General features: G+C 42.8%; 1 protein-coding gene across 1 annotated transcript; it reads left to right on the top strand.

Moving 5' to 3' along the window:
* LOC128792283 (uncharacterized) lies at positions 1–25,514 on the top strand. Its single transcript, XM_053950554.1, has 4 exons — positions 1–240; positions 521–697; positions 22,278–22,372; positions 23,261–25,514. The coding sequence occupies exons 1-4, from the start codon at positions 140–142 to the stop codon at positions 23,497–23,499; spliced, it is 612 nt and encodes a 203-aa protein (XP_053806529.1). The 5' UTR covers positions 1–139; the 3' UTR covers positions 23,500–25,514.
* Positions 25,515–25,945: the final 431 nt, after the last annotated feature.

Genomic DNA, 25,945 nt, shown 5'->3' on the forward strand with positions numbered 1-25,945 from the left:
CCGCGTGTGGCCTGAGGGGCGGCGGGGCGGCGCCGCCCCGTTCCGCTAGTTCTGTGCAAAGGCGCTGCTGTGCTGACAGCCTTGTAAACCCCGCGGCCAGGCACATCTATTCCAGCTGGGGTGGGCAGGGGGAAGGCTGATGACCCTCGGGCTCGAGAGTGCCTTGGCTTGGCCACCTGCGAGCCATTTGCCGCTGCCTTCTCCTTCCCTGGTGGCACAGCTGAAGACCAGGCGGTTCATGTGAGTGACCTAAGGAAGAATATCCCATGGCAAGGGCAGTTCCAAATACAAATCCTAAGGAAATAAGCCCAGCCAGCTCTCCTGTCACGGCTTTGTACAGGGCACTCACCGGCAGAGCGTGTCCACCTGCTCCCACTCCTTTATGCTATTCAGGTTTCCACCTCTGCGGAGTAGGAGGGACACCGGTGTAGTGCTCCACCTCTGCCTCAGGGACTGAAACAATTAGGATTTCATACACTTTTCCCTAAACAAACGCTTCCCTCGGTTTCATTTTCTCCAGTTTTACCCTGATTGGAGGTTGTCCTGGAAGAGGGCCAGCCCTTGCCAGAGCACATCTCTCTCTCCCTTGCACGGGGCCAATGAGTCTTTGTGCCACACCTCGCACCGTGGGCCGCATCCACAGCACCACTCCTCAGCTGCCCTGCTCCTGCTCCCAAGCCACCCAGGCATCTCCAAGGTTTGTCCTCACCGGGGCAGACAGGAAAATAGAAGGATTATGAATTTTCCTTACAGCTCTGCTTTTGCTGGCAAGGCTTTTGCAAGTGTCCCTCTGGTCGTGGTGGGGACCCCACACAGCTCTGTGCTCCCCCTTAGGAGCTCAGACAAAACCCGGGCAGCTGCATTGGCCATGCTGTCACAGATATCTGCAGATGTTCAGCATTTGAAATATGGTTAATGAACAGCACGAAGGAAATACCAAGGTGTCTTTCTAAAATGGCAGCTCACTAGATTTTCATCTGCATTTTCCACATGTTCTCCAAATTTTCTGTAAAGGCTGTTTTTACTTAATGTGCATAGGCACAGTTATTTGAATAACTGTCATTCACTGAATAATGTGCAAATATTACTGTGCTTAAACAAATGGACAGGTAATTGAGTTGCTATCATGTAGGACATTTCAAATTCTTGAAAAACCTCTGCAAGTAATATCATACTGTATCTGGTATAGCATGTAAACCTTCCACCATTGTTAAAGCCTGTTTGGACTTATTACATATTTGGGATATAGATAGCCATTGGAAGAGTTTGGTTTTCTTTTAGTTAGCATCACATTTGGCCAGTAGAAAATGTGCTACTATCCAGTAATTTTAAAACTTGCCAGGGTTTACAGCAGCCAATGGATTGGGAGGTTATAGTCAATTCAGATGATTTTGATATCTTCAATCACTTTATGAATTTGTAAGTGATGACAATTTTTAGATCTTACTGAAATTACAGGATATGAGGTGGTGCTACACTGTGATCTCATACACACGACATGCTCCCTAGGACAATGAAGCTTGCCCCAGAGGCACAGTCACCAGTCCAGCTCAGGTGGCCACAGCTGCTCCCTGGGAGCTGGTCAGGTATCACTTCTGACAGCTCCTCAATACCTTTATGGGAGACCAGGCTGGAGAATCTCTTTGTGAGACACAGTGCTATGAGACAGTGTGTGCTAGGCACACAATTGTGTGTTGGAAATATACATCATAGCTGTTTAAACAAGGTTTCTGAACTAATGACTACAGTAAAAAAGTTGTCTATATTCCCATAAATGTATAAAACTGTGCAGTTTAAATACAAATTAAGATCTGTTTTCTGATTGTGATTATTGTTCTATTATTTATGGTGAATAGAAAGGCATCATTAACAATCTAGGAACAGATGCACCCAGAGAAATATTGTGCATACTTATAATAAGATAATCAAAATATCAGTTTACTCACAAACTAACATTACAAAATGGGATGTGTTCATATAGTCTAATGTGGGAATGTTGTTAAAATTCATCATATGCAGTAATGCAAAATAGGTCAGCTACAGGCACTAACATAGTATTTAAATATTCTCTACCTTGTTGAATATCCAGTATTTTCCTGTAACTGTGTCCTGCTGGAGAGACTAGTATAAAAGAACAAAGCTGCCCCCAGCAAAGAAAAAAGCTGTGTCACACTATGGAAGTAATGCAGAGCAATGAAAACTATGCTCCTGATAGAATACAGCCTGCAGACCGCTTAAGCAGTATCACAGAAAGCAGTATTTGGAAAAGAGAAAATGCTTCATACAGAGGAGGATGCAAATCCAGGTGCTTTGTGACTGCACTGCACAAAGTCATCTGCTGGCAGTGACAGGGAGAAGAAAATTGCTTTGCAAAATGTACTTGAGGATGCATTTGTGAACAGTGTATTCACAGAGAAAGGAATAGATACTGAAACAAGAGACATGGTTTAAAAGTTATGACAGAAAAGTGTTGATACCCAGAGTAAAATTTTATTCATTTGACCAAAAAAAAAAAAAAAAAGTAGCATATCAATAAGATTTTATTTTTTTTTTTCACGGCCACAACTTGAGAACAGTCTGCAACTAGGTAAAAAAAATTATCACAAAGATGAAGGGAGTAATTTCCACAAGGCAGAAGGCAAGCAACAAGCTTAAATTGTACCAAGGAAAAGTACAGAAAACTTTCTAACAGTAAAGAGCAGAGAAAAAGATTGCCTGGTAAAGATGTGCAGCCTCTATACCAGATGTTTTTTTAGAAGAAGAAACATCTGCCAGGAGCAGAAAGCCAGAGATGGGGAAAAAGGATGGATAAGGAGAGGTCCCTTCCAGTCCTGTGATCCAATTATTATTTTTACTTTGGATACTATTGTTTTAGTGAAAACAGCTATGTAATGATGAGTCTAACGTGCCCAGTAGCAAATACATAACCTTTACCTGGGTCACTGAAGGTCAGAGATGGCTGCTGCTGTTGAACAGTTTGTGTGACCATGACAAAAGAGAATTTGGATCACTGCTGAATACAAATGCATACCACATAGGCAATTGCTCAGGCATGATAGGCAGCTGCAAAGCTGGAAAACATTTCCCATTGCTTGGAAATGCTGGAACATCACCACTGTCCCTAAAACCTTAATGGACATCTCTCACACTATTAATGAAATGCTACTTAAAACTCCAGAGAGTGAAAAGCCAGGCCAAGACAGCAACTGAACCATTCAGTCACCAGCACATCCCACTGTAACAAAGGGAGTCTGCACCAGAAAGATGGAGAGGCACTGAATTTCTCTTTGGAAAGGAAGACAAGTTTAAGTGATTTCTTCAGCTTGATAGAAAACTGTGCAACTACTGCACAGCCAAACTCCATTATTAACACTGATCTGCTAGAAAAGCTTCCATTATGATCACTGGATCATTCTCTTAGAAGAAGTACATGACCAGGTCTTATTCACAGCCATAGAAGAGAAAAATGTTACTTTAATCATGCCTTAGATACACAAACAGCAACTCAAAGGGGTTTTCACCCAGGTAGTTGTCAGAAGTTTTCTCTTTCTGCTCCTCTACTGTAAAAAAACACGGTCACTCAGTGAGTCAGTATTTCTATTAAATAATTAAGTGTCTGGGCTCCTCATTTAGAGAAGCTGAAGACATTGGGCAGGCAATAAGGCACTTCACCCCACTGCATGGACAAGCTCCCAAGTGCTTTTGCATTTTCCAAATCCTGAACAGATTTGTTTGCTATCTATTCTTTACATAACAGATACCTCTGGAAGAAGAGAATGTTTATGCCATCCAGAACTTCTTCTGGATGGCATCAATCAAGAGTGCATCTGCCAGCCTGTAGAGAAAACCTTTTGGGGAGCAGCATTTTCCCTTGCCTGAGTTGAACCCATGCTATCTCAGTGTCTTACCAGGGTCAGATAAATTCTATATATAGCTGGTTCAGGGGAAACACAATATTTGTTTTGTCTGCTATGGGATAATGATCTGGGTGTTTCCTCAGCTGGCATTTTACATCCTGCAGAGAAGGAGGAATTCCCATGAACTGACAGCTACACAGTGTTGGGAGACAAAGCTGTCAGAGGGTGATTCTTTGCAAGTCAGCTTTGGCATCATTGTTGCTGTGACACGGCCCCAAGCAGCCTGGACAACATGCAGAGGCACAGGGCATTCCTCACATTTGTAGTCTTCCCACGTGCTGTGTTACAATAGATTGCAGTTATTGTGTACAACCAGAATCAACTTCTGGATTTTCTTGGCTGAGCAAACAGATCACTGAGGCAAGAACTGCAGGATTCTGACTGTTTACCTTCTGTGCTCCTATCTCCTCACTTTCACCATGCCTTACCCTTCTTTCTATGCAGGAGAAAAGTCACTTCTTGAATTAAAAAAAAAAAAAAAAAAAGCATAGGTGAGGTACCACAGGTATGAGATGAAAAAATGAGATTAGTAGTTTGTGGAAATTTATACTGAATTACATAAGTTAACATATCTCTTACAGAAAATGATAGAAATGCACCATTTGTGTCCCTGATGGACAGACTTCCCAGAAATATGCCAGAAATGCTACTCCAGCTAAGAGAAGGAGGAGACAGAGCTAGCAAAAGTGTCTTGCATGTTGTGACTTGCATGTTGTGTCTTATGTTGTGACTGCAACATAACAATATTTCTGCTATCAACAGCATTTTAAATGAAGTTTGCTATTTTATAAGCTTGGCAAGAAAGCATCAGCTCTAGCATTAGAAGGGGAAATGGTTCTTGCCATTCATACTCATGCAGCTACTGTTCAATGGGTCTCATGAATCCAAAGCCAGCAGCTGTGAAGTGCTGTAGGTGCCCAGTGTGGGGCTTCCTGAGGGAAGGGTGGGATAAAGCCTTTGCTAAATCACAGCTGCTAAACTGGACTGCACTAATACAAGAGGAAAAATGCATATGCTGGGTTCTTGCCTTCCCTTCATATCTACCATCAAAACTATGTCTTGACTGCCTAAAAAAGTGAATGCTTAAAAATGCTGATGGATGCAAGTTAATATTTTTGAAAGGATCCAAGCCCTTTGGAATGTAACTTGAGTTACTTTTTAATGTTTACCCTAAGACTCCACTTCCCTGTTGCAGAGCAGTTGACCAGCTGGCAGCACCCTGCAGGTGTGGCAGGCTGTCCTTCCCTCACATTGCCTGAAAAGCCCTTGCAAGCTCAGCAGGAAGAGGCAGTGACATTTGGCTGTAGCATTTTTTGCTTTTCATGGTTTGCATTTCTCATTCCTTCTAGCAGCCAGCTGCCTGAGAATTAATTCACAGCCTTTCTTTTCAGTTAGGCATCTTTTGCCTTGATTTATAAAAGCTTTGTACATTTTTGTGTTGACTTGGTCAATAACTTGCAAATGCAACTATGAAGCTTTAAATTTATATGAAACTTGTTAAAGTGGAATTACCTTTTATAGCCTCATGAAACAGAACGTATGTGTGCATATATATAGAGATACACATTCCTATATCTGTGTGTATGCACACGAGCCAACAACTTTCTGATTTTCTTTGTGTTCCTTCAAAGGGCAAGGAGTTCTTTTACCAGCTTCCTCAGCACTGAGATTAGTGCTAGAGGCTAACAAGCAGATAAATACATCAGAAATTAAGCTAAGAAAGTTAAAGATTTTCAATAGGCTTTTCTACCAAGTTTATTAATATGCTGTCCTACGTGTCAGAGTTAAGAGGATGAAGGATACATGGAGCAACTATAGTGTTGTTGTATCCAGGTGGCAATAACTCTTGCTATAATTCACAGCAGAACAGGATTGAAATGATCTTGTCTTCAAAGGGGAATGTTTAGCAGCTGTTTGCCCCACCAGGGGGGCCCAATGGGTAGGTGCTTCCAATGGAGGCAGATCGTATACAGCGAGTGACATCGGTTGGAAGGCTTGAAGAGGCAATGGGTGATCAGTGTGTTTCATTTGAACTGCTGTTCCTCATCACTTAACCAAGAGGTTTCCAGATACCTCAAACTCACCAGCTGAAATAGAATGGAGAAATGGTGCAGTTGAGGTGCAGTTCAGAAAGGGGCAAAACTACTCCCAACAATGTCACTGGCAAGTAGTGCCACCACACATGACAGAGATCAGAGGCAGCACAGAGGATGCTGCCTGCAGCAGATAAATCTGTAGGGCACTACCTTCAGTAGATAAACCCTTCATGCACCTAATGTTTCATTCTCAGGGGTTGCTGAGCTGAAACGTCTATGGACTTTAAGGTCTGTTTTCCAAATGCCAGTAAGAAGACCAGAGCTTATCTCTGTGTATTTGGTATTAGAATCATGTATCCTTGTAGTGCAAAAGCTTTGCCATGGTGTCCAATTTGAACCTTTCAAGGCATAGCTTCTGCCTGATTTACCCTCAATGTCTATCGAGAAGAATTTGTCTTCATTGTGTTTTAACTGTCTTTCAAGTACCCATAGGTTGCTTCTAGTTCCTTTTTTAGCCTTCTCATTTCTCAGCCAAAGAAGCCTAGCTCTCCAAAGCTCTTTCCATACCATGTTTCAGACCCCTAATTACCATGGTAGTCTTCTGCAGGGCAATCTCCAGTTTCTCAATCTCTTTTCATGGGGCAGCTCCAGATCAGAGACAGTACCAGATATGACCTCACCAGTATCAAGTAGATGGGGATAACAATCTCTCTCTGTTTACTGGCCATGATCATCCTGGTGCAGCCCAATATACTATTTGCATATTTGCACATTTTGAACCTGGAGTCCTCAGTAATACTCAGATCTTTTTCTGCAGAGCTCCTGGTCAGTTCCTATGGTGTACGGATCTACCCATTTGCAAACCTTTGCGGTTCTCCTTGTTGACCTTCATGAAGTTGCTGTTAGCAACTCAGTTTTCACAGGGTGCATCTGAATTCTCCCACCAATCAGTATGACTCAAAATAAAGATTTCCACCTTGAGCATATTCAAACCACAATGAGAAAAAGGTAGATTAAACTGATTTACTGCTGATTTACTGATTTATAGCAACCTTCTATACATAATACTATGTATACCCTCCTATCCTTTCACTTGTTTAGGAAGAATTCTAGCCAAAATCAACTCCTTCCTCTTAGTTCCATGGAAATACACCTGTATTCAGCTCCAGGGACCCATGTCTAGTTACACCAATAAAATATCTCAATCACCTTTTCTGACCAGTTTCTTGTCTTGAAACTAATGGCGACGAGTCTCTTTTTCCCCCTGAAATCCTGAGAACTTGTGACGACCTGTAAATTACTGTTTGCTATGAGCTGCAGGTGTTCTGCACCAGTGCTTAAGCTTCTGTCTGATATGTTAATATTTAGATTTCTCTGTCTTTCTACATTTGATAGCAACTTAATATTTTGTGGAAATCCAACTGCTTTAATTTTAGGTAGACATGCAAACACTGCTAACCACATTATTGGAAATAAATGAGTGTTGTCTTAATAAATGGCTAGGAGAAGTCGGTTCACACAGTGAATATGTCTGCCAGTAACTTTGCTGACCATGTAAATTCAGGTCTGTTTGAAATGTACTTGTGAAATCAAATGCAGAGGACCAGTTATGCCTTTTACAATCTAACTGCAAAAACAAAATCAGCAGTGAAAGCAGAGACCTCTCACTGATTTCTCTGAAAGCAGTAACAGAAAATTTCATGCATTTTGGCAGTTCAACTCCTTACTGCTATAAATACATATAGACTAGTGCCTCAAAATGTTCATATTCTTATTCCTTTGAGAATCAAGGAAGAAAAACCATATGTTAACAAGTACAGCAAGTGGGGATGGAAGAAATTTTATTGTGCATCTATATAAAATATAATTATTTAATGATTATGATCATAGTTTTAGAGTATGGATAGATAGATCTAAAGTATAATTATCTGCTCACTTCAACAGATGCATTAACAGCAGGAATGGAACTATATACTTATTCTTTTCAGTTGCAAATAATATAAACCAGCTTTTTAATAGCACAGGGGAAAGCATTCTTACATTTATTTTTCACAGGAGAAAGACTATTTTTAAAGATAATTAATGGTATCAGGTGATTCCACTTCTGAGTAGTCTTCTTGCATGACCTGAAAGTCAAAGGCTTGGGGAAGCACCTTGTAAAAAGCAACATCTGAAGTGTCCTAAGTAGGACATACCACACCATGACTCATTTCTCAAATTCTCTCCAGAAACAGTGAAGATGATAAGACAGTGTCATGTGGGAAGCATTTTTATAACCAATGGTAGAACTGCTGTGTATAAAATGAGACTATAACCCAACCCTGATAAGCAAAGGGGATATATCAATAATTGTTGTATTTTAACAGCTGTTTGAGGTACCAGATGACTTCTGCTGTGTATGTTGTCACCTTCTGATTAGAAAGGGAGAAATACACACACACACAAAAGTAACATCGTGATTCTAAAATATTCTAATATGCAAGACATAATTCAAGATCAACCAACTGAAAATACATCATTTTCCTATTTTAAATTTGGCACAAATGAATCTAAAACTCACCAATTTAATCTCTATTCTTTTGTTCACATATAAGGCTTTCTTTCCACTACAGGCTACTTTAATGGGATTAGTTACCAAAGCCAACTCTTTCCAATAGGGCCTATTTGAATTTGATTATTTTTTCCCTATGCATCAAGTTAAATCTTTTCCAAAGAGAGAAAAAAAAGTATCAAGAAATGGCTAATCAATAACCATATTAATCCATGTTAGACATTTCATAGATTCATAGAAAGGGACCTTAAAAATCCTCCAGTTCCAACTCCCCTGCCATGGGTAGGGACACCTGCTCAAAGCCCCATCCAACTTTGAGCACTGACAAGGATGGGGCATCTACAACTTCTCTGCATGACCTGTTCCAGGGCCTCGCCATCCTTCAGAAAAGAATTTCTTCCAGACATCTAATCTAAATCTCTCTTAGAGAGTTTTAGGTTTTTAGATTTAAATTATTCCTTCTTGCCTCCTATCTTGCCTATGTAAAAAGTTGCTCTCTTTTTTGTAAGCCCCCTTTAAGTACTGGAAGGCCATAGTGAGGTCTCCCTGGGCCTTCTCTTCTGCTGGCTGAACAAGCTTAGTTCTCTCAGCCTGTCTTCATAGGAAAGGTGCTCTCTCCTGGTAAATCAGAAAAGGCTGTGCACACATCTATCCTGCATGGGCACACCAATCTCCATTACATGCACAAAGATTGAGTAGCTGTATAAAAATGTTGGTGCCTAAGAATGCTATTTGCATATTGTAAACTGCAGCAAGTGTGGGCTTTTTGATTACTTTGCAAAAATAATTTTACCTCCTCTCTCCTCAACAGTTTTTTCCAAAATACTCCATTTATTTTTTTCCTAGTGGCATTACTACATAATAGCTTTCTCTTTGTTTCTTTCTTTCAAGATCATGACCTGCACCAGCAACATCCCCTTGGAACAAGCAAACTGTCAAGGACAGGAAAAAAATGTGGCATCTAGCCCATGAAATTTGGAAGCCTCCCCCAAAAATGATCATGTTGACTATGGACATCTGTGTCTTCAAAGAGAAATGCAAAATCCACTTCTTTGATCTAATCCTCTGCTCAGTAACACCACATTTATAAACAAACATGCATCATATAAAATCAACATTAACTTTCTCCTGTTGAGCAGGGAGAGAAGGCTCCCTCTGTGCCCATTTTATTTTTGGGACACAACTGGCCATTACAGCAAAGAGATGCTTTATATAAGGACCTAGATAGGTGGGGATTTTCAAAACTAACAGCACATTGAGTACTGCCAGTGTGGTAAGTGAGACAGTTTTTGCCATTAATGCCTGCAATTCTAACCACATATTCAGCTGAAATCCCACCTGAAATCTGCTGATGAAAGCAGCTTTAGCTTGATCACAGCAGTGACAGGGAATGAAGATACACATCAGGCTGATGAGCACTAAAAAGTAAATTGTTTGTCCAAATGGAAATCAATAGCTTTCTTCACACTCTTCATTATTTGGCAAGATCAGGAGCTTTGGATGGCAATTAAAGCTTACCCAGCTGCCAAGTGTCCTAATTATGCACACAAGAAATCCCACATTTCGCCTTTTACCTGAAACATCCCTTGTGCCACATTCATTAAGCTCATTACAGTCAGACCTGCTGTTGCTAGCACTGATGTATATTTCAACACAAAACTCCCAAATAAATCCTTGCTTGCACCCAGCCCCAGCAGTGAGGAATCTTCCTGAAGCATTGCAGATGCTCTGTGGTGGTCACCAGCCTCTGTGCCACACAGAGATTTTCACAAGGCCCTTCTGGGAAGTGTTTTCCCTCATCCACCACATTTCCAGTGTTTTTTACCTCCCATTGAATTTTTCAGCCCACCCTCCCTTGTTCAGGGCACTTCTCATTCATCACTGCCCTCCTGACTACTCATGCATCGGCCATTTGTTTCTTCTGCTCCCACTGAGCTTCCCCACGTCCTTTCCAGCCATCCCCTGAGCACACAGGATCTGCATTGCTGCCCACGTGTGGGCTGTGTCCGAGGTGCAGTGCTGACAAACTGCACGGAGTGGGCGTGCGGGGCTGCCAGCAGGACACTCACCTGCACGGGCAGGTAACGCCCAGCAGGTACGGCACGAGCTGCTGCAGCACACAGAGCCTGCCAAAGGCAGGGGAGACTGGCTGCACTTTGATGGACGTGTCTGATTCTCTTGGAAATGAAGCCAAATCTTTTATATGTTTTATAATTACAGTGTTCATCCATCTTTTGTGAACTGAGGCAGGTCTGGGTTGTGAGGAAAGAACAGATTTTACTTCCCTCATAAAGAACAATATAACAGAAATTTCTCATAGAATTTCATAATTACTTTCATTTTACTGGCATGGTTTTGGAGCTGTATAAATAAAAGTAACTAATGGAGAGCTGAGTTTGAGCAGTGCAAACAGCTTCCAGGAATTCCTCCTAATCGTCCTTGACCAAAATATGCATTTTTTCCAGAAGTTTTCAAAATGTCTGCTCTGAATCTTATGCTATTAGTGAAGCTGTGCAAAATATGATAATGAAAAGACCCATTAAATCTTTGGCCTCTTATTTTATCATGATGATTAACATTTTATTATTAATTATATTGGGAAAACCCATTTAGTACCCATGGATTCAAGAGCAAGAGGTCTAAAAAACTCCAAAAAACCAAAGGTAATATAGCATTCTAGTCAGCCCAACAGCTCTAGACCACATTGCCCAAAACATTCTGTTGCATAAATCACTTTGTTTATGCACAAAATGGTTAGATTATATTAAATAAGACTAGCTGAACAGGGTTCAACAATATTCACCAAGTAACAGCTAAGCTATGGGAAACATCAAGGGAGAAAAGAAAGGGCCAGAGGGAACCCATCAGTCCCTGTGAGCCACCCATAACCTTTTAATTTACGTCTAAGGAAGAGAAGGTTAAGAGAGTATTGTGAACATTATAAAGTATTTGCTCATGTTACACTTTTTTTGGGCCATTTTAGCATCATTTTGGTTGCCATTTATTCTCAGCCTCTGGTGCACTGCTCTGGAAGGGCAGAGAGGCCTTAAAGGCAAGCATAAAAGAATTTGTGCTGCCAGAGAAGCACAGGGGCACCTCAGAGCTAATGAAAATGTCTCCACTATCAGAGAAAGGTAAAATATTGAACGGCCGATACTATTGTTCATGCAAAAAGGAGTTAAAAATTTCACTTCATCTCAATGTGTTATAGTTCACCAATAAATGCCGTACTAATTAGCTTTTAATACAAATAATTCACATGCACATAAACCATTGCAAATAAAGCCTGAGGGGAATCCTCCTTGAAGGAGAAAAAGACCAGCTGTCCTGCACCAGTTAGGCACCAAAGGGATGCCCTGCTTTTTCATAAAAGCTCCAGTCAATTCTAGGTGTGGGATCATCTATCACAATAGGCAATGTGCCATCTCTCACACTGGTGAAGTGCTGTGTAATTTGCAGTGCTGTGAACATGGTTTGTAGTTATATTTGATAGGGCCACAGGACATAAATTACATCGCTTTTACATTTAGCTGCTACTGCAAATTCTTAACTGACATTAGCTTCTAGGGGTTTTCCAGCAGTAATGAGGAAGAAGATGGGGGAAAAATACATGTTCTGAACTTCTTAGGAGACTTTATTTTTAAAAAGAGAGGTTTAGGAAAAAGCATTAATAATGTCTATATAGGAATGTTTTATTATTACTATTTTTGTTTTGTTGCCAGTTCAGCTGGACAACATCCCAATAGGACTATTGTGGCAAAAGAAAAATTTTAATTTTTTTTTTCTTTTTTTAAGGTCTAAGTCTGGCAGTATCTGTTGAGATATGTCACAGCAAGACCAGTTTTCTTCTCCTATTTGCAATGATTTATAAGCACTGCTGTCAGGCAATATTTGAGTCTGGAAACCAGCTCCATGAAAAACGATAGCTTATAACCTTTTATGAACATTTGGGTGCAATATTGATCATACTTGCTGACTATTGTGACAGATACTCTCCAGGACACAAAGCAAGAAGGCCCTTCCTGCAGAGACCTTCACAATGGAATTTGAGGAGAGAGAACCCAATCACAGTGCAAGAGTACATACTCTGAGATTCCCTGGGGTTTACTGTCATTAAGGAACCGAAGGCTGTAATGTCGGCACGCCAATGCCATCCCCAAACCCTGATCCCAGGGAAATGCTGAATGATTGAAGATTAGCAACTACTTAATCCATTTTGGCCTGGAAAGAATTTAAGAAGAATGAGAAGCTTGAATTAAAACTTGAGTAAGCCTGAAGCTATCTTGACATGTTTGTGAAATAAATTCCCTCCCGACACTTTTCTATTATTTCAGTTCTTGGATCATCATTCTTTGCATGCTGGGACCAACAATGCCTTTTATTGTAGCCTGCCCAATTTTCCTCTTGCACACAAAGGGAAAGCTCCCTTGGTGCATGCCAGAGGCAAATACTGCTTTCTCAAAAAGTTACATGGGAGAAGTATGCTTTGGCTTTTGTTTGCGTACTGTAAGATTCAGCCACACTGAGAACAGTCTGAGTCATTCATAAATATGGCCTTTGGACTTTAAAGGTCAGCTGTGCTTTTCATAATGAAAACCTGTTAACATAGAATCATCCTGGCAAACACAAACAGCAGATTTAAGTGAGGTATCACAAAGGACCCACCGGGATGAACACCCCACCCATAAACTGTTGCTCTGCAATCTACAACAAGCAGTAACAAAACAAGAAAGTTTTCAAGTGAAGGTGATCTTGGAAAGGTCTAGGAAAACCTACCTATATTTTTCACATACCATAGGGAAGAAGAAGTTTACAGAAATGCCTGACACAGCAAAATTTGAGAATATGTAGATCTGTATACAGGTGGCCAGCTTAGGAAAGAAGCATGCAAAGGACCAGCTCATGGATGAGAAGACTTGCAGAGAAATGACAAGGGCTGGTTGCAAATAAGAGAATAACATTTGCGGCCTAGAAAAGAAGCACAAGCTATTTTCCAAACATAATGAAAAACTCAAACTCTTTCAGGGGCTTAAGGGTATTTAAATGCAAATGAACTTCCTTCACTCAACCCAGAATCAAGACCTGCTTAGAAATTGTTGCATTACTTTCTGTGGAGTAATGATAATATCTGAGCATCCAGCATAGTTTGGGAAAGTGCTGTGAGCATGGTAGCTGGGTGTGCATGGGATTATCTCCTGTTAAATAGCACAGATGTCTGCTCTAAATGTCGGAGCACCTTCCCAGCTGGGTACTGTTTACATCTGTTCAGTGGAGACCAACTCCCTTACACATGAGCCTGAGTGCCAGTACTCGCTGGAAACCTGCTATTTTTATGGAAATGAGTTAGAAATATGTAGAAAGAGTAGCATGGAGTTACTTTTATACAAGAGCCATAATATACTTTAAAATTTAAATGAGTTGATGAAAGACTGTGGGCTGACAGACACCAAAGTCCTCCAAGCTCATGCAAGCAGTACTGGGAAGCAGCTGTGCCTTGTAGTGCACTCTGCCTCACCTGCCTCCTAAGCCTCTTCCCTTCCAGTCAAGCTCTCTGATTCGGGTAACTTCCACTTCTTCTTACCCTTTTTGTCCTTCCAAAAGGTGTCTAGGCTCCAATATTTCTCTACAACTCAACTGAGAAATCTGAGCTGACCTGGTTGTTACTGCAGCATGGCACCCCTTCTGTCACCCTTGCTCTGGGCCACCCCGCTGGCTTTTAATGTTTCTTTTCAAACTGCCCAACTCTGGGATCCCTCAAAGCCACAGCTCCTCATGATTCATCCAACCTTCATCAGGTTTGGGCTTCTCAGAGTAAGCCTGAGGTCAGTGGCAGCTGCCCTAGGTCCTTGTGACCTCAGTATAAATACCTTTACCACCTTCAGATCTACTTCTTGCTTCTCCTTTGAAAAATCCAGCCCTGGCCTCATCAGGCTCAAATACCATCTCTGATATACACACACTCCTGGTGCTCCTTTCAGGCTGACCTAGACTGATGTTCTCTTCTCTTTCTTCTGTACCACCTATCCATAAGGAAATGTTTTGCTAATTCTGCTGAGTTTATCACATCTTGTCTTTTAAATCCCTTCTCAAACTCCTTCTCACCAGCCTGCTCACAATGCAAACACAGTAATGCCCAATTATTTGCTTCAGCTTTATGCCACATTGCAATATGATTAACTCTTTCCCTGGGTGCTTGCCTGGTGGGGTGCCAAAGGAGCAAGTTGGGGGAACAGGACAGATTCCTGAACAGAGGGGAAGGCTGAGAAGGAACCAAGTACTTCTCCCAGCTACCCATATCAGTTAGTGTCACTATGGTCCCCACTCCCAGGTTCTTTATCCCCTCTTCCGTCAGCTCTTGGTCATGCTTAAATTTGCAGTATTAGGTTCTCTGGCCAGGAAACTTGTGCCGTCTCAAAAAAGATCATTTCTTGAAAACACCTAGCAAATTTCTGGGCACTGCCAATTTACCAAAGGGAAGGCTGCTTCTATTTCTAAATAATATGAAAATTAATTGATTTGGAAACACTTGTTTATAGTGTTTGATAAATGTTTACTCGTGCTGATCAGGAGTGACGCTATTCCTATGCCCAATTTATTTGTGTGTGATTAGAGTTACGTATCATTTCAGCTGACTGCCTCTTAGACCAATTTAAAAAGCCAGTGCTGGAAGCCTTCAAGTGAACATGTGAAGATGGAAAATGAAACAAGAAATTAGCCACATTTTAGAATATTTAGGCTACTGGATTTCTATTGCAGATATCTAAATGCTGAAATCCCTCAAATTGTATTGTTTCCCTGCTCTACACCCAAAAAGACATCAGAGATATTGTCATAGTTTCTACATTTGAACTTGTTAAGGTTTGATCCTGTAACCTGTGCAGATTATGAAAATGTCTATCCCTAGTGAAATATGTATTTAATTTGTATTTGCAGTAATTTTTTTTCAAACTAGACCCGGGCTTATTTTATACAGAGGCCTTACGGATGACATTTTCTTAAGCTTCAAATTGTACTCCAATGAGTAAGATCTTATTTTAACTTGCTTATAAGGATTTTTCTTGGCAAGTGGCTGCAATGTGCTATTTTATTTGTAGTTAATGTCCTGAAAAATCAAGGCATCACAGACATGTTTTCCCTCTGCTATTAGAGCAGTAGGGAAGAGATGTGCCAGTGATGCCTGAGTGAATTTATGAGACAAGCTGTCATGAAGATAGAAAACAAGGGAAGAAGTGGCTGTGGATGGATGAGTGAGCCCATGTGGGAAGAGTGCCTGGAATCCTCACAGGACACACCATGGGGTAGCTGGGACCTGTATACTGAGAGACATTTATTGCCTCAGTAATGAAGAGGAAGATGAGTATCCCAACCAGGCAGCAAATGGGCTGAAAAGGAATAGCAACAACTGGATACAAATATAATTTATAAAAGCATGCTCTAAAGCTAAGCAGAGGGATACTGATGTCATTTAGAGTCCCAGCCTAGGCAAGTGATTCAGACTAGAAACTCCCCTGAAAGCATAGGTCTCTCTCTGTATTTTAATACACAAAAGCAAAATTCTGATTTAGGCAATCACCTGAGTGTATGTGCTTGTATCTTCAAGCACTATTTTAAATTCACAAAGCAAGGGTGATAGCCCAAAGATATGTCATTTCCCACAGAGAAAACTGAGCTTAGGAAGAACAGATCACCTTTCTGCCTTGAGCCTACACATGCTGGTGCTGACTCAAGGGAGACCTTCCTAGGAAAAACTGACAAGGAGGATGAGAATAAAATAACAGGCAGGAGAAAAACTGTGGAGATAGGGTGGATACGTTCTGGTTGCCATTAGGAGAAGCAACCAGGAGAGGTTAGGGATATTAACAATCATGTCAAGTGTTAATACCTCTGCAAGAATCTGATCTGAAACACAGAGCTCAGCATTGCAGTAACGCATTTTCTGTGTCTGGATCTAAGGAGCAAAGAAATCCATTTCTGCAACAGAGCTTGGACTTTAGCTGGGACAGTTCTCCCATCCTTCCTGCCCAGTACCCAGGCAGCCACCTCAGAGCTCACCACACACAGGTACTTGGAACTTGTTTTTAAAAGTCAGATGTCAAAAGAACACCTTTTTCCTCTCAAAATGGAGAACATCTTGTACTAGAATCAAATAATTGAAAAGTTGCTGAAACAAGAGAGTAACAGTTAATCCTGCCCAAAGGGTAGATCTAAATTCTCCCTGGAAAGGCTACTGCATTTGGGATTATATATAGTGGTTAACCAAATATTCAAGGGACATTAGTAATTACCATAACATCCCACCACTTACTCTGTCAAATGTGCAATTTATGCAACAAACCCATAACTTCAAAAGGAATTTGTTTACTTTAAAAATAGTTGGAAATACATTTCCAACCCACAGTTTTTCCCCCAATGCCTTCCTGTCCCCACCTCAAAAATGCGTGAAAGGCTTCTAGGTGTTTTGTGCAAACACCTTTCCCAGGGAATTTTCCCTCAGTGCCATTCACTTCTAATGTGTGCTGTGCCAGGGCACACAGCTCCTTTCTTTCCCTGCTGTCCTGGCAGAGGTGTCTGCTGGCTGCCAGTAGGAGATGCTGCTCCTGCTGCTGGCCCCCAGGTCCAGAGCCCTCCTGCTGCCCCATGCATCCACTATGGGGAAAGCCAATTGGCTTTCAAGCTCAATGGAGCAGGGGAAGGGGGTCACAAAGAAGGTTGCTGAACAGAATCAAACTTTATGCTGCCATTTCTAAAAATCTAAGATTTATGAAAAATATACATCTGGAAGGAGAAATACATCAGGGAGTTGTAGATGGGTGTCAGGAGCCAACAGCTCCCACCATTCTGCAAAACCAGCACCAGCAGTCCAAGCACCAGAGGTGTACTGGGATTCAGGAAAGGGATGCTTCTCTTAACTGCTTTACTCTGGACTGCAAACAAGATGCAGCCCTGGCTGGACAGCCCCTACCCACAGGGAGCAGCTCCTCTCCATGGAAAACAGCCAGCTCTTCCACCAGGAACCTGCAGCTGTCAATGGCAAACCAACCAGCCCTTATCGATCAACTCAGGACCCTAAAAATAAGAGCAGCTAGTGCCAACCCTGTGCTCTTGGATCTCATAGCCCTGATGCTGAGCTGACCCACCACTCCTGGAGCACTTTGCCAGCCAGGCACTGGCCTGCCCAGACTTTCTGTAACCCATAGCTCTGCCATTTCTGTGAGGTGCCACACTGCTAACTGAATGTTTGCTCTTTAACTCTGATACACATTCAATAACTTGCTTCTTACCTACACTCTGAGAACAGCAGATGATCTTAGGGACAAGGAATCAGGATTGGTCCCTAATAATGCCATGCTTTTGTAGAAGCACTTCAGTTTATGATGGCATTTATTTAAGACTGTGGAATATTTATAGACAAACGGAACAGAGCAGTGGAATAAAAATACACTTTATAACTTAGGTTTATGCTGTTAACTGACAGTACTGGTAACCAAGAAAGAAGTAGTGTTGGGTTATATAATTTTGCTCAATCAGTCCAGCTTGACATGTTAGGCTGAACTTAACTGGTCCCCTGAGCTTGTGCCCACTGCCTTCACCAGGGCCTAGGACAAGGTTCCCAGTCTGCCCCTTCCCTCAGCACAGGCACAGAGCTGGCTGCTCCTTGCAGCATGGCATGATGGCCAGAGAGAGCCTCGGCTGCATGGGAGGCAGGCAGTTCCACGCCCAGGCACAGCCTGTGTCCATCTGTCCCCTTGCCCTCTCCCTGCACAGCATCACCTGCAGAGCTCTCCTGACCACCCTTCTCCTGCCCTGCTTTCTGCTCAGTTCTGCCTCTGCCCTTGATGGCTCTGCAGCTGAGCCTTTGTTGGCAGAGGCTCATTGCTAAAATAACTCCATAAGGCTTAAAGAAAAGATCTTGCAAAGATATGGGAACTGAAAGCCCCACTTTGTTCATATTTGTCTTCCCTTGGCAGTATGCATGCCACAGGGCTATCATCTTGCTTCCAGGCTGAAATAGAAATGCAGTAATGCATATTTGGGAAGTTCTGTCATTGCAGTAATCATTTAATAGTGACAAATAAGACAGAGAATAAAACAAACAGATGGAAAATGGTCACCCCCATCCATTAACACCTGCTCTGGGATGCAGTCTGTAATGATCTATATACACGTTAGAGACAAAATTACTTTACCACCTGTTGGAGAGTATCTGTTCAGATCTGGGAATCAACAGTCTAAAAAGTACCTTGTAGTTTTGAAAATAACAGATTATCTCATTCATAAAAAAAGCTCTTGAACTGGGAAACAAAACAAGAGTAAAAATTTTCCTTAAAGAAAAGCAGTATGAGGCCCAGCATTATTTCCTCCCAAGACAATTCACCATCATAAACTTCCAGGACTTTTTCAAATGTGTGTTATTGAACCTGATTTTGTTCAAAAGAGGCATTCTTCTGACTACAAACAAGGTGGAGCCTTTCATACATTTAGTTGTCAAGTCTTAGGGCATTTAAGCAGAAGTCAAGAATTTTAAAGCTTTTTAAGGCTTCTGAAGCCCATATTGAATTTGGGAAACCTACATACTCATTACTTCTGGAAGGCAAGGCTGACCTGATGGTATGGATAAGTAAGATTTTAGGAGCATAATAATACTGGCAGGCATCCCAGTCTGAGTATAGTTTACATTGAAAAAAAGCCTTAGCAAGAAGACCTTATATCTGTTCCCTCAGAAAAATTAGCTGTGTTTATTAGGTTTTTCCAGAGAAGCAGAGAAATGAAGCAAAGAAAACATGCCTCTATTCAACAGCACCCTCTCAGCAAAAGCTTCCAGTCTCCATCCTTCTGCTGGAATATATTTTCATTCCTGCGTTTTGACAGTATCTCGAAATGCAGATGGACAGAGAGCTCTTATGTAAAATTGGTGTGGCTTTGTGCTGTGAAGTCACTGTCTGGTAAAATTTCAGCTGTTTCTGTACATGAGGGTTTAAGACTGGGATTTCTGGTCTTTATTTGTAAGAAGGACAGATTTAGGTTTCCACAAATTGAGTAGAAATAATTTTCTTTCACCAGTCTACCCTCCCTTCTGGTGTTTATGGAAGAAGCAGAATAGGTCCTGAACACACACTGATTCATTCCCTTGTCTTTTTGAGTGCATATAAACACATTAAAACAGCTCACTAGCTTTCCCCTGAACAAAAAAGCCCAGGTAGATGGCATCATGTGACAATTAATTTACTACGGCAGCAATACTTGTGCACAGACAGAACAGACCTAATTGCAGCTCTGGACTTTGAACTGAATCCTTGATGTCCAACAAGGTGTTTGAAAAAACTTAATAATGGGAAGAAAAGAAAAGCAGATGTAAACATGGGAAGAAAATTGAAAGCAAATGGGTTGAATTTTGGTGGTGATTATATAAAACAAGTGTGAGCACAGAGAATATATATATAAAAGCCTTACTGCATACATCAATATCAATTATAAACCATCATTCCAAAAATAACTTTCCCAGCAAAAAAACATCCACAGGAGGAACAGAAGACTGTTATATAAAGGGATTCAGGGTCAAAAAGGAAGGTCTAAGAACAGAGATCTATTCACAAACTCTGAATTACTTCACCTCTTTGATGGAAAAATACAGGCCAAGCATAAGGCTTTCTCGCTTCATGTGGTTAAAACTATAAATACATTCTCTGCTGACCTGCAGGTACTCACTGATGCCAGGCAGACTAAAAGGGAATTCTTGCCAGCCTTTCACTCCTTTTTTTTTGATAACAGGTACATGTTCACAGTCCTTAGCCACAGCATGGTTCAAAAATTACTTTGGGACTTTTACCAGTAATAGTGGCTATTTTTACAGTCCTCTTGCCTAGATCTGTGGGATTTTCCCCATTAGATAATTGCTATTTTAAGAGTAACTTGTCGGCCAACATGAGAAAGATGAGATCCAAAATTTGCACTGTTTGTGTCACCATCTTGAGTCAGTATTTGGTAATGCTGTAAAACAAATCAGTTTAGGCATCTGAGGCACAGAAACAACCTTTGACCAAACCAGGCACTGTGAGTAGACCTGGCCCCAACAGAAAACCATTCAGTGTGTTTCAGATGCTGCCTACTGCTTTTTGGCAGAGAAAACTAATTAACCCTGTATCAAGATGCAGCCAGTATTGCTTCTAACCCCTGCATCAGCCACAGGGTCATGGAGAGCCTGGCAGTGTCCCACTGGATTTACCTTTCCTTGCAAAGGGCATCCCTACAGGCACATGTCCTGCTGCAGCTGGCCAGCGTCGAACTTAGAGCAACACAGATTATGAAAGACTTCAGCTGTATGGGAAAGAAGTTGCTATTTTTCTTCCTGCACAGAAAGGAATGGATTTAGCATGTGCCAGACTTGCCTCTTTTTTTTCCCCCTTGACAACTTGCAGCCCATTGTTTATCAAATGGCACCCTGACTCTTCTGTGTCACATTTGCTTTGACTAAAATACTTCACTTTAACTCATACAATGTGCATGATGGCAAACAAAAATTTTTAAAAAGGCAGGACTTCTCTGGAAACAAAGTTTATCATTTCCCACACAGATTAGATGCTAATTTTCTTAATGAAATAAAATATTTGCATATAACTCTGCTGCTCTCTATTCCAGATGAACCCAGAGTTTCATGCTGGCTCTTTTCAGTGTGACACCTGATTACACACATGGTGTAACCTCAGGTACCTGAGGTGTTACCTCACCTTCTTGCCTTCTGACCTTTTTTGTTTCCTCTAACTGTTCCAAAAAACACCTGTGTCATTCTCTGCACCAGGGAGTTTTGGGGCAGGCCAAAACAGATGATCTGTGTCTCTGGCCCACACTGAGGTGATCCTGTGCCATCACCAAGCAGAGAACCTGCCAGCAGCTCAGTGGTCACAAGAAGATTTTGGCTGGACCCCAGTGCACTCCAGGATGACAACTGCTCCAATTTGTTAATAGCTTGAAAAATTTAGAGCAGTCTTAGCATTGCTCCAAATCCTCTGAGGCTGCTTAACCTCCCTGCTGCACTGTTGTGGCTATCAGAATCCACCTCCTCAGTCCTCTCCAGTGAAACCATTTTAATTTTTGCCTTCAAACAGGCAAACTAAATAAGAAATTCCACATGCAGTTCATGAGGACAGCTGGAGTCACCTGCAAGAGCCTGCCAAAGACAGACAGCTCCACAATGCCCTGCTGATACCACTGCCTTCTGTTCATCCTCCTCATCCAACCTCCACTCATCCTCATTTGCAATAATAAAAAAAATTACAAATCTCACTCCTTAAAGTCCCTGCCTGTGAACTATCAGACTATCCTGAGGGGTTCCAGGTGGCTGCAGCCCTTCCAGGCTGATAGCTTTGCTGTAAAGGACTAATGCATCAAAGGGTTCAAATATTTACGATCCTGAAACAAGACCAGGAGATCTGAAAATAGTACTTGTACTGTAACACTCATTTAGCATTTTAAAATGGTACCATCTTCTCCTAAAGACAATATTCATGTTTGGGGTTTTTTCTTTTTTAAACAGACAAACAATATTGTTCTGAACTTACTTAAAATTTTCTTTGGAGTTTTTTGTTCATGCAGCCACATGATCTATACTTACTTAAAGAAGGTCTACAGTGCTTTTGCTTTGGGTTTTTTTAGAGTAAGCTATACTTGTAAATAAGGCCTCTGATGACTAAAATGGCATGGGATCAACGTGTGAAGCTTTTTCAGGCTGTTATTAGAACATCTAAGAAAACCTGGTTCATTTTTTCCTCTGCACAGGCAAGTTTCCTCTGCCTCTGTGTACAGCAACAGAAGAGAGAAAAACACTGGGAAGATGTTGGAAAATATGATAGTAAAACTGCAAACACTGACAGGTGGGCTCAGAAGAGGTAAATCTCTCCATCATTTTGTTTTTAATGGACCAGATTTGATAGTGAAGCACTGCCTTCCCCTCCTGTTTAGGAAGAAGCCTATTTATAGAGAAAGATGGAAAGGTCACAGGGCTGGAGCATCAGAGGATGGCATTAGCATTTAATTCAAATTCCTTAGCTCTGCAGAGCCACTCCAGTTGCCTTTGCCCTCGTGCCTCTCAAACCCTCCCAGGGACCCCTCCTGCAAGCAGGGGTGAGCTGGCTCAGCCCAGGTTGTGCATGGGTTCATCCCCAGGAGCAGCTCACACGCCCTGTCCAGATGTGCCATTTCTGGGCTGCAGCTTGGCCACGAGCTGCTGGCTGCCTGCTTCAGCTGGGCACAGCGCTCAGTCCAGCAGCCAGGTGGCCAGCAGGCGAGGACAGCTCGGGCACGGCAAAGAGGGCACTGATGGCACCTCCCCAGCCATAACCTACCTTTTGGTGGTGCTGTGTTTGTGATGGCTGGCAGCTCCCTGTGCCCAAGGCAGGGCTGTACCCACAGCCTTGCTGTGCACCCACGCTGCTGGCAGCTGTGTGGGACCATGGGCAAAATGAGTAGCACAGTTTCTTGTTAGGAACATTTGAAAGCAGTTTTAGAGAAATGTATCACATTTGGAAAACTCCATGTCACAGAGTTGTTGTGTTTCTGGATGGGGGAGACAGGAGGTGGAAGTGCAGCTTTACACAAGTAGGAGGAAAAAGCTTGGCAGTGCTTTCAGCTCCACAAAATCTGAGTCTCTGTTAGTATGGACAGAGCAGTGATTGCCCAAGCATTCAGGTAATTTTTCCCAAGCAATACTCCTGAAGGGCTATTTTTTCCTTTTTTTTTTTTTTTTTTTTTTTGCTGCACAGCATCTCCCAGGTCCTGTGCTACCACCTCCCATCACTCTCCTGAGGACAGCAGGACTGAGTGGCAGGAAATGTCAGGAGCCCAACAGGAGCCCAACCCCAAGAGGCAGCACACCACGCACAGCACCTCTGACCCTCTTCCCTGCCGAGCTCTCGAGCTCTGCTGGCTCTGTTCCCAGTGTGGATGCTCACCCTCCCACGGTGACATTGACATCCCCACAGATTCTCTGCATCACAAATGAACTGCAAAGGTGCCAGCAAGGGAAGAGGAAAGGACACCTTTGAACTCCTGACCTGGTCTCTCTTCTCTGGCAGCCAAAATCTGGGCAGAGCCTTCCTTCAAACTGCAGCAGCAAAAGCTCACCCAGGGGTGCTGGAAGGCACTGGGGGTGGGTCCAGCCACGTTTCCATGCCCAGGTGGTGCAGCCAAGCTAACCAGCTGGAGTGTGGAGGAGCAAGGACTGCTCTGCAGTTTTAAAAGGGGAAATTATTTTTCTGCCAGACCATCCCAAGCTTCCAGCACTTGCCACACCATCTGACCATGGGCTACATTTAAAACATGCTTTCCGGCTCTTTCTTACCCTGGAAAGGATATGAATAACAAGCTGGTACAACCTTCTTATAATGCCACATTTTTCTGGTTAGTAAAGTCTCTGGCAAAAACATGAAGAAGAGGATGGCTTGCTATGTGCCAGCACACCAGATGCAGGATGGATGCCTGTATGATGACAGACAGCTGGACATCACCTTCTCTAGCAGCACCCTGGCCTGGGAAACGCCCTGACCCTGGGGAGGTGGAAAGGTAGGGTGACTCAGAGAAGACAAGTGCCCATTTTCCAATAGCCTTTCCACCAAACCAAACACTTGGAAGCACTGGTGGAGCCATGAGCAAGTTGTGGGCAGTAGAACTAATGAGACTTCATTTCCTATGGATCCGTGTCTTGCGGCTGGACTTTCCAGTGTCTGAAGACCATATGAGCACCAAGGAGTCACTCTCTGTGGTCAGGGTGTTCACAGCCTCTCCCTCTGCATTCCCACCTTGGATTCCTCCTCCAGCCTCTAACTGGAGCTGGGCTCAGGCCATCAGCTCTCCAAGGGCATTGGCAACACCCTCTTCCCCCAGCTCCTCACCTTCCCTTCCTGGGCTCTGCCTCTGGCTTAATCTCTCGGAAACAAATACTTTCACTGCGTGGTCGGCTGAAATAGATCCAGGTCGACTCAAAAATAGAGGGCAAACTAGCAGGCAGAAGTGACTAACAAAAATGCCTATAGTAGGAAAGCCAGCATAACAACCTTACATAAACATTAAATATAAAGCAGGAACAGCCCACATCCTTGAGACTAGAAGCCACAAATGAAAACTTTCTCAGGGCCAGGAGATGCTGGGCATGTACCGCACACCCCTGAGCTCTCAGGGCAGTGAGGGAGAGGGAGGAAGCTCCCAGTTACCTCCCTGGATATCAGCACTGTCAGCTTCCCAAGCTTCCCCTGCATGCCCAGAAAACTCAGCAGTGCAGTCCCTGCTGTGGGCATGAGGATCAGCGAGCATCCCAACCACTGCACAGTCCTGCCACAGGTCACCCAGCACAGCAGCACAGGGCAGAGTGGGAAAAGGCTGGTAAACCCATCTGTTTGGTACACAGCTGGGCAGGCACACACTGCATTTCCCACATTAAAAGTGGATCTGTTTTGCATATGGTTCTTAACCTCAGTGAAACTAATTATGTAGTGCCAGCAAGGAAACACTGAGCTTTGCTGACCTGCACATGGTTCAGTGCCACGGACTGCCTGTTGCTGCACTAAACACTGCCTCACATTAATCTTTTGCAAGGGCACAGAGACTAATGTTTCACCGTGAAGATACACAACAAAATAAACAGAACAGATCAGATGCAGAAATGAAAGGTTACCCAGCTCGATTTACAATGTTGGAGGTGTCATATGCCCCAAGCTATATAGTATTTAAAATAGACAGAAAATGAGGTCAGGCACGTTCTAGTGACCATGGGGCTTGCTGTCAAAGGCAGGGGCAGGAGCACGGTGCAGCCACAGCACAGCATCACGGTGCCTGCTGGAGGGGACCAGCGACTCCCCTGCCCCGGGGCTGCAGTAGGAGGGAGGAGTGATGCAGGCACAGCTCCCTGCATGCACACTGGGCAGGAGCCAGCAGCAAACGTGGCTGGGCTGAAGGAAGGGCCCTTGTCGCCATGGAGAATCAAAACCCACCCCACCCCCCCGCCCCCAGCAGCTCTGGCACCTCTGGAGCGTTATCCATAAGGCAGAGCCAGACTGATCACAGTGGTGCACCCGAGAGAGACACTAGGCATGAACAGGAACAAGAGAGGCTCACACTGGGTTCGGAATTCCAGCCTGGATTATCCAGTGATCTTCTATCTTCCCTATGGCTTGGCTTCCCACGTGTAAAATGCAGAGGCACATATAGATAGCTTTTCCCAATGACAGTAGAGCACATGCACTAAGACTGTATGGCACCAGAGACCACAGAAGCTTAAAAATAAATTAAATAAATAAAACCTTTTTAAGACAATGAAGAATAAATACTCATCACATGAACAAGTGCAAAATTAGCTGGGACTGTGTTGTCTATGGGACAGGAATTCACTTTGCTGTCAAGCTGGTTTGTGGCAGAGCTGACTGGCCACAGGGAGGGATCCAACAGCACATCCC

This window comes from Vidua chalybeata, chromosome 9 (assembly GCF_026979565.1).
Source record: "Vidua chalybeata isolate OUT-0048 chromosome 9, bVidCha1 merged haplotype, whole genome shotgun sequence".
Lineage (NCBI taxonomy): Eukaryota > Metazoa > Chordata > Aves > Passeriformes > Viduidae > Vidua > Vidua chalybeata.

What these genes read in the sequence shown, in the direction of transcription:
- LOC128792283 (XM_053950554.1), top strand. Translation starts at nt 140, where the DNA reads ATGACCCTCGGGCTCGAGAGTGCCTTGGCTTGGCCACCTGCGAGCCAT. An exon ending in CTGAAGACCAGGCGGTTCAT is followed by an intron (nt 241 to 520) that starts GTGAGTGACCTA and finishes CATTTTCTCCAG; the next exon opens with TTTTACCCTGATTGGAGGTT. An exon ending in GCCACCCAGGCATCTCCAAG is followed by an intron (nt 698 to 22,277) that starts GTTTGTCCTCAC and finishes TCCTCTGCACAG; the next exon opens with GCAAGTTTCCTCTGCCTCTG.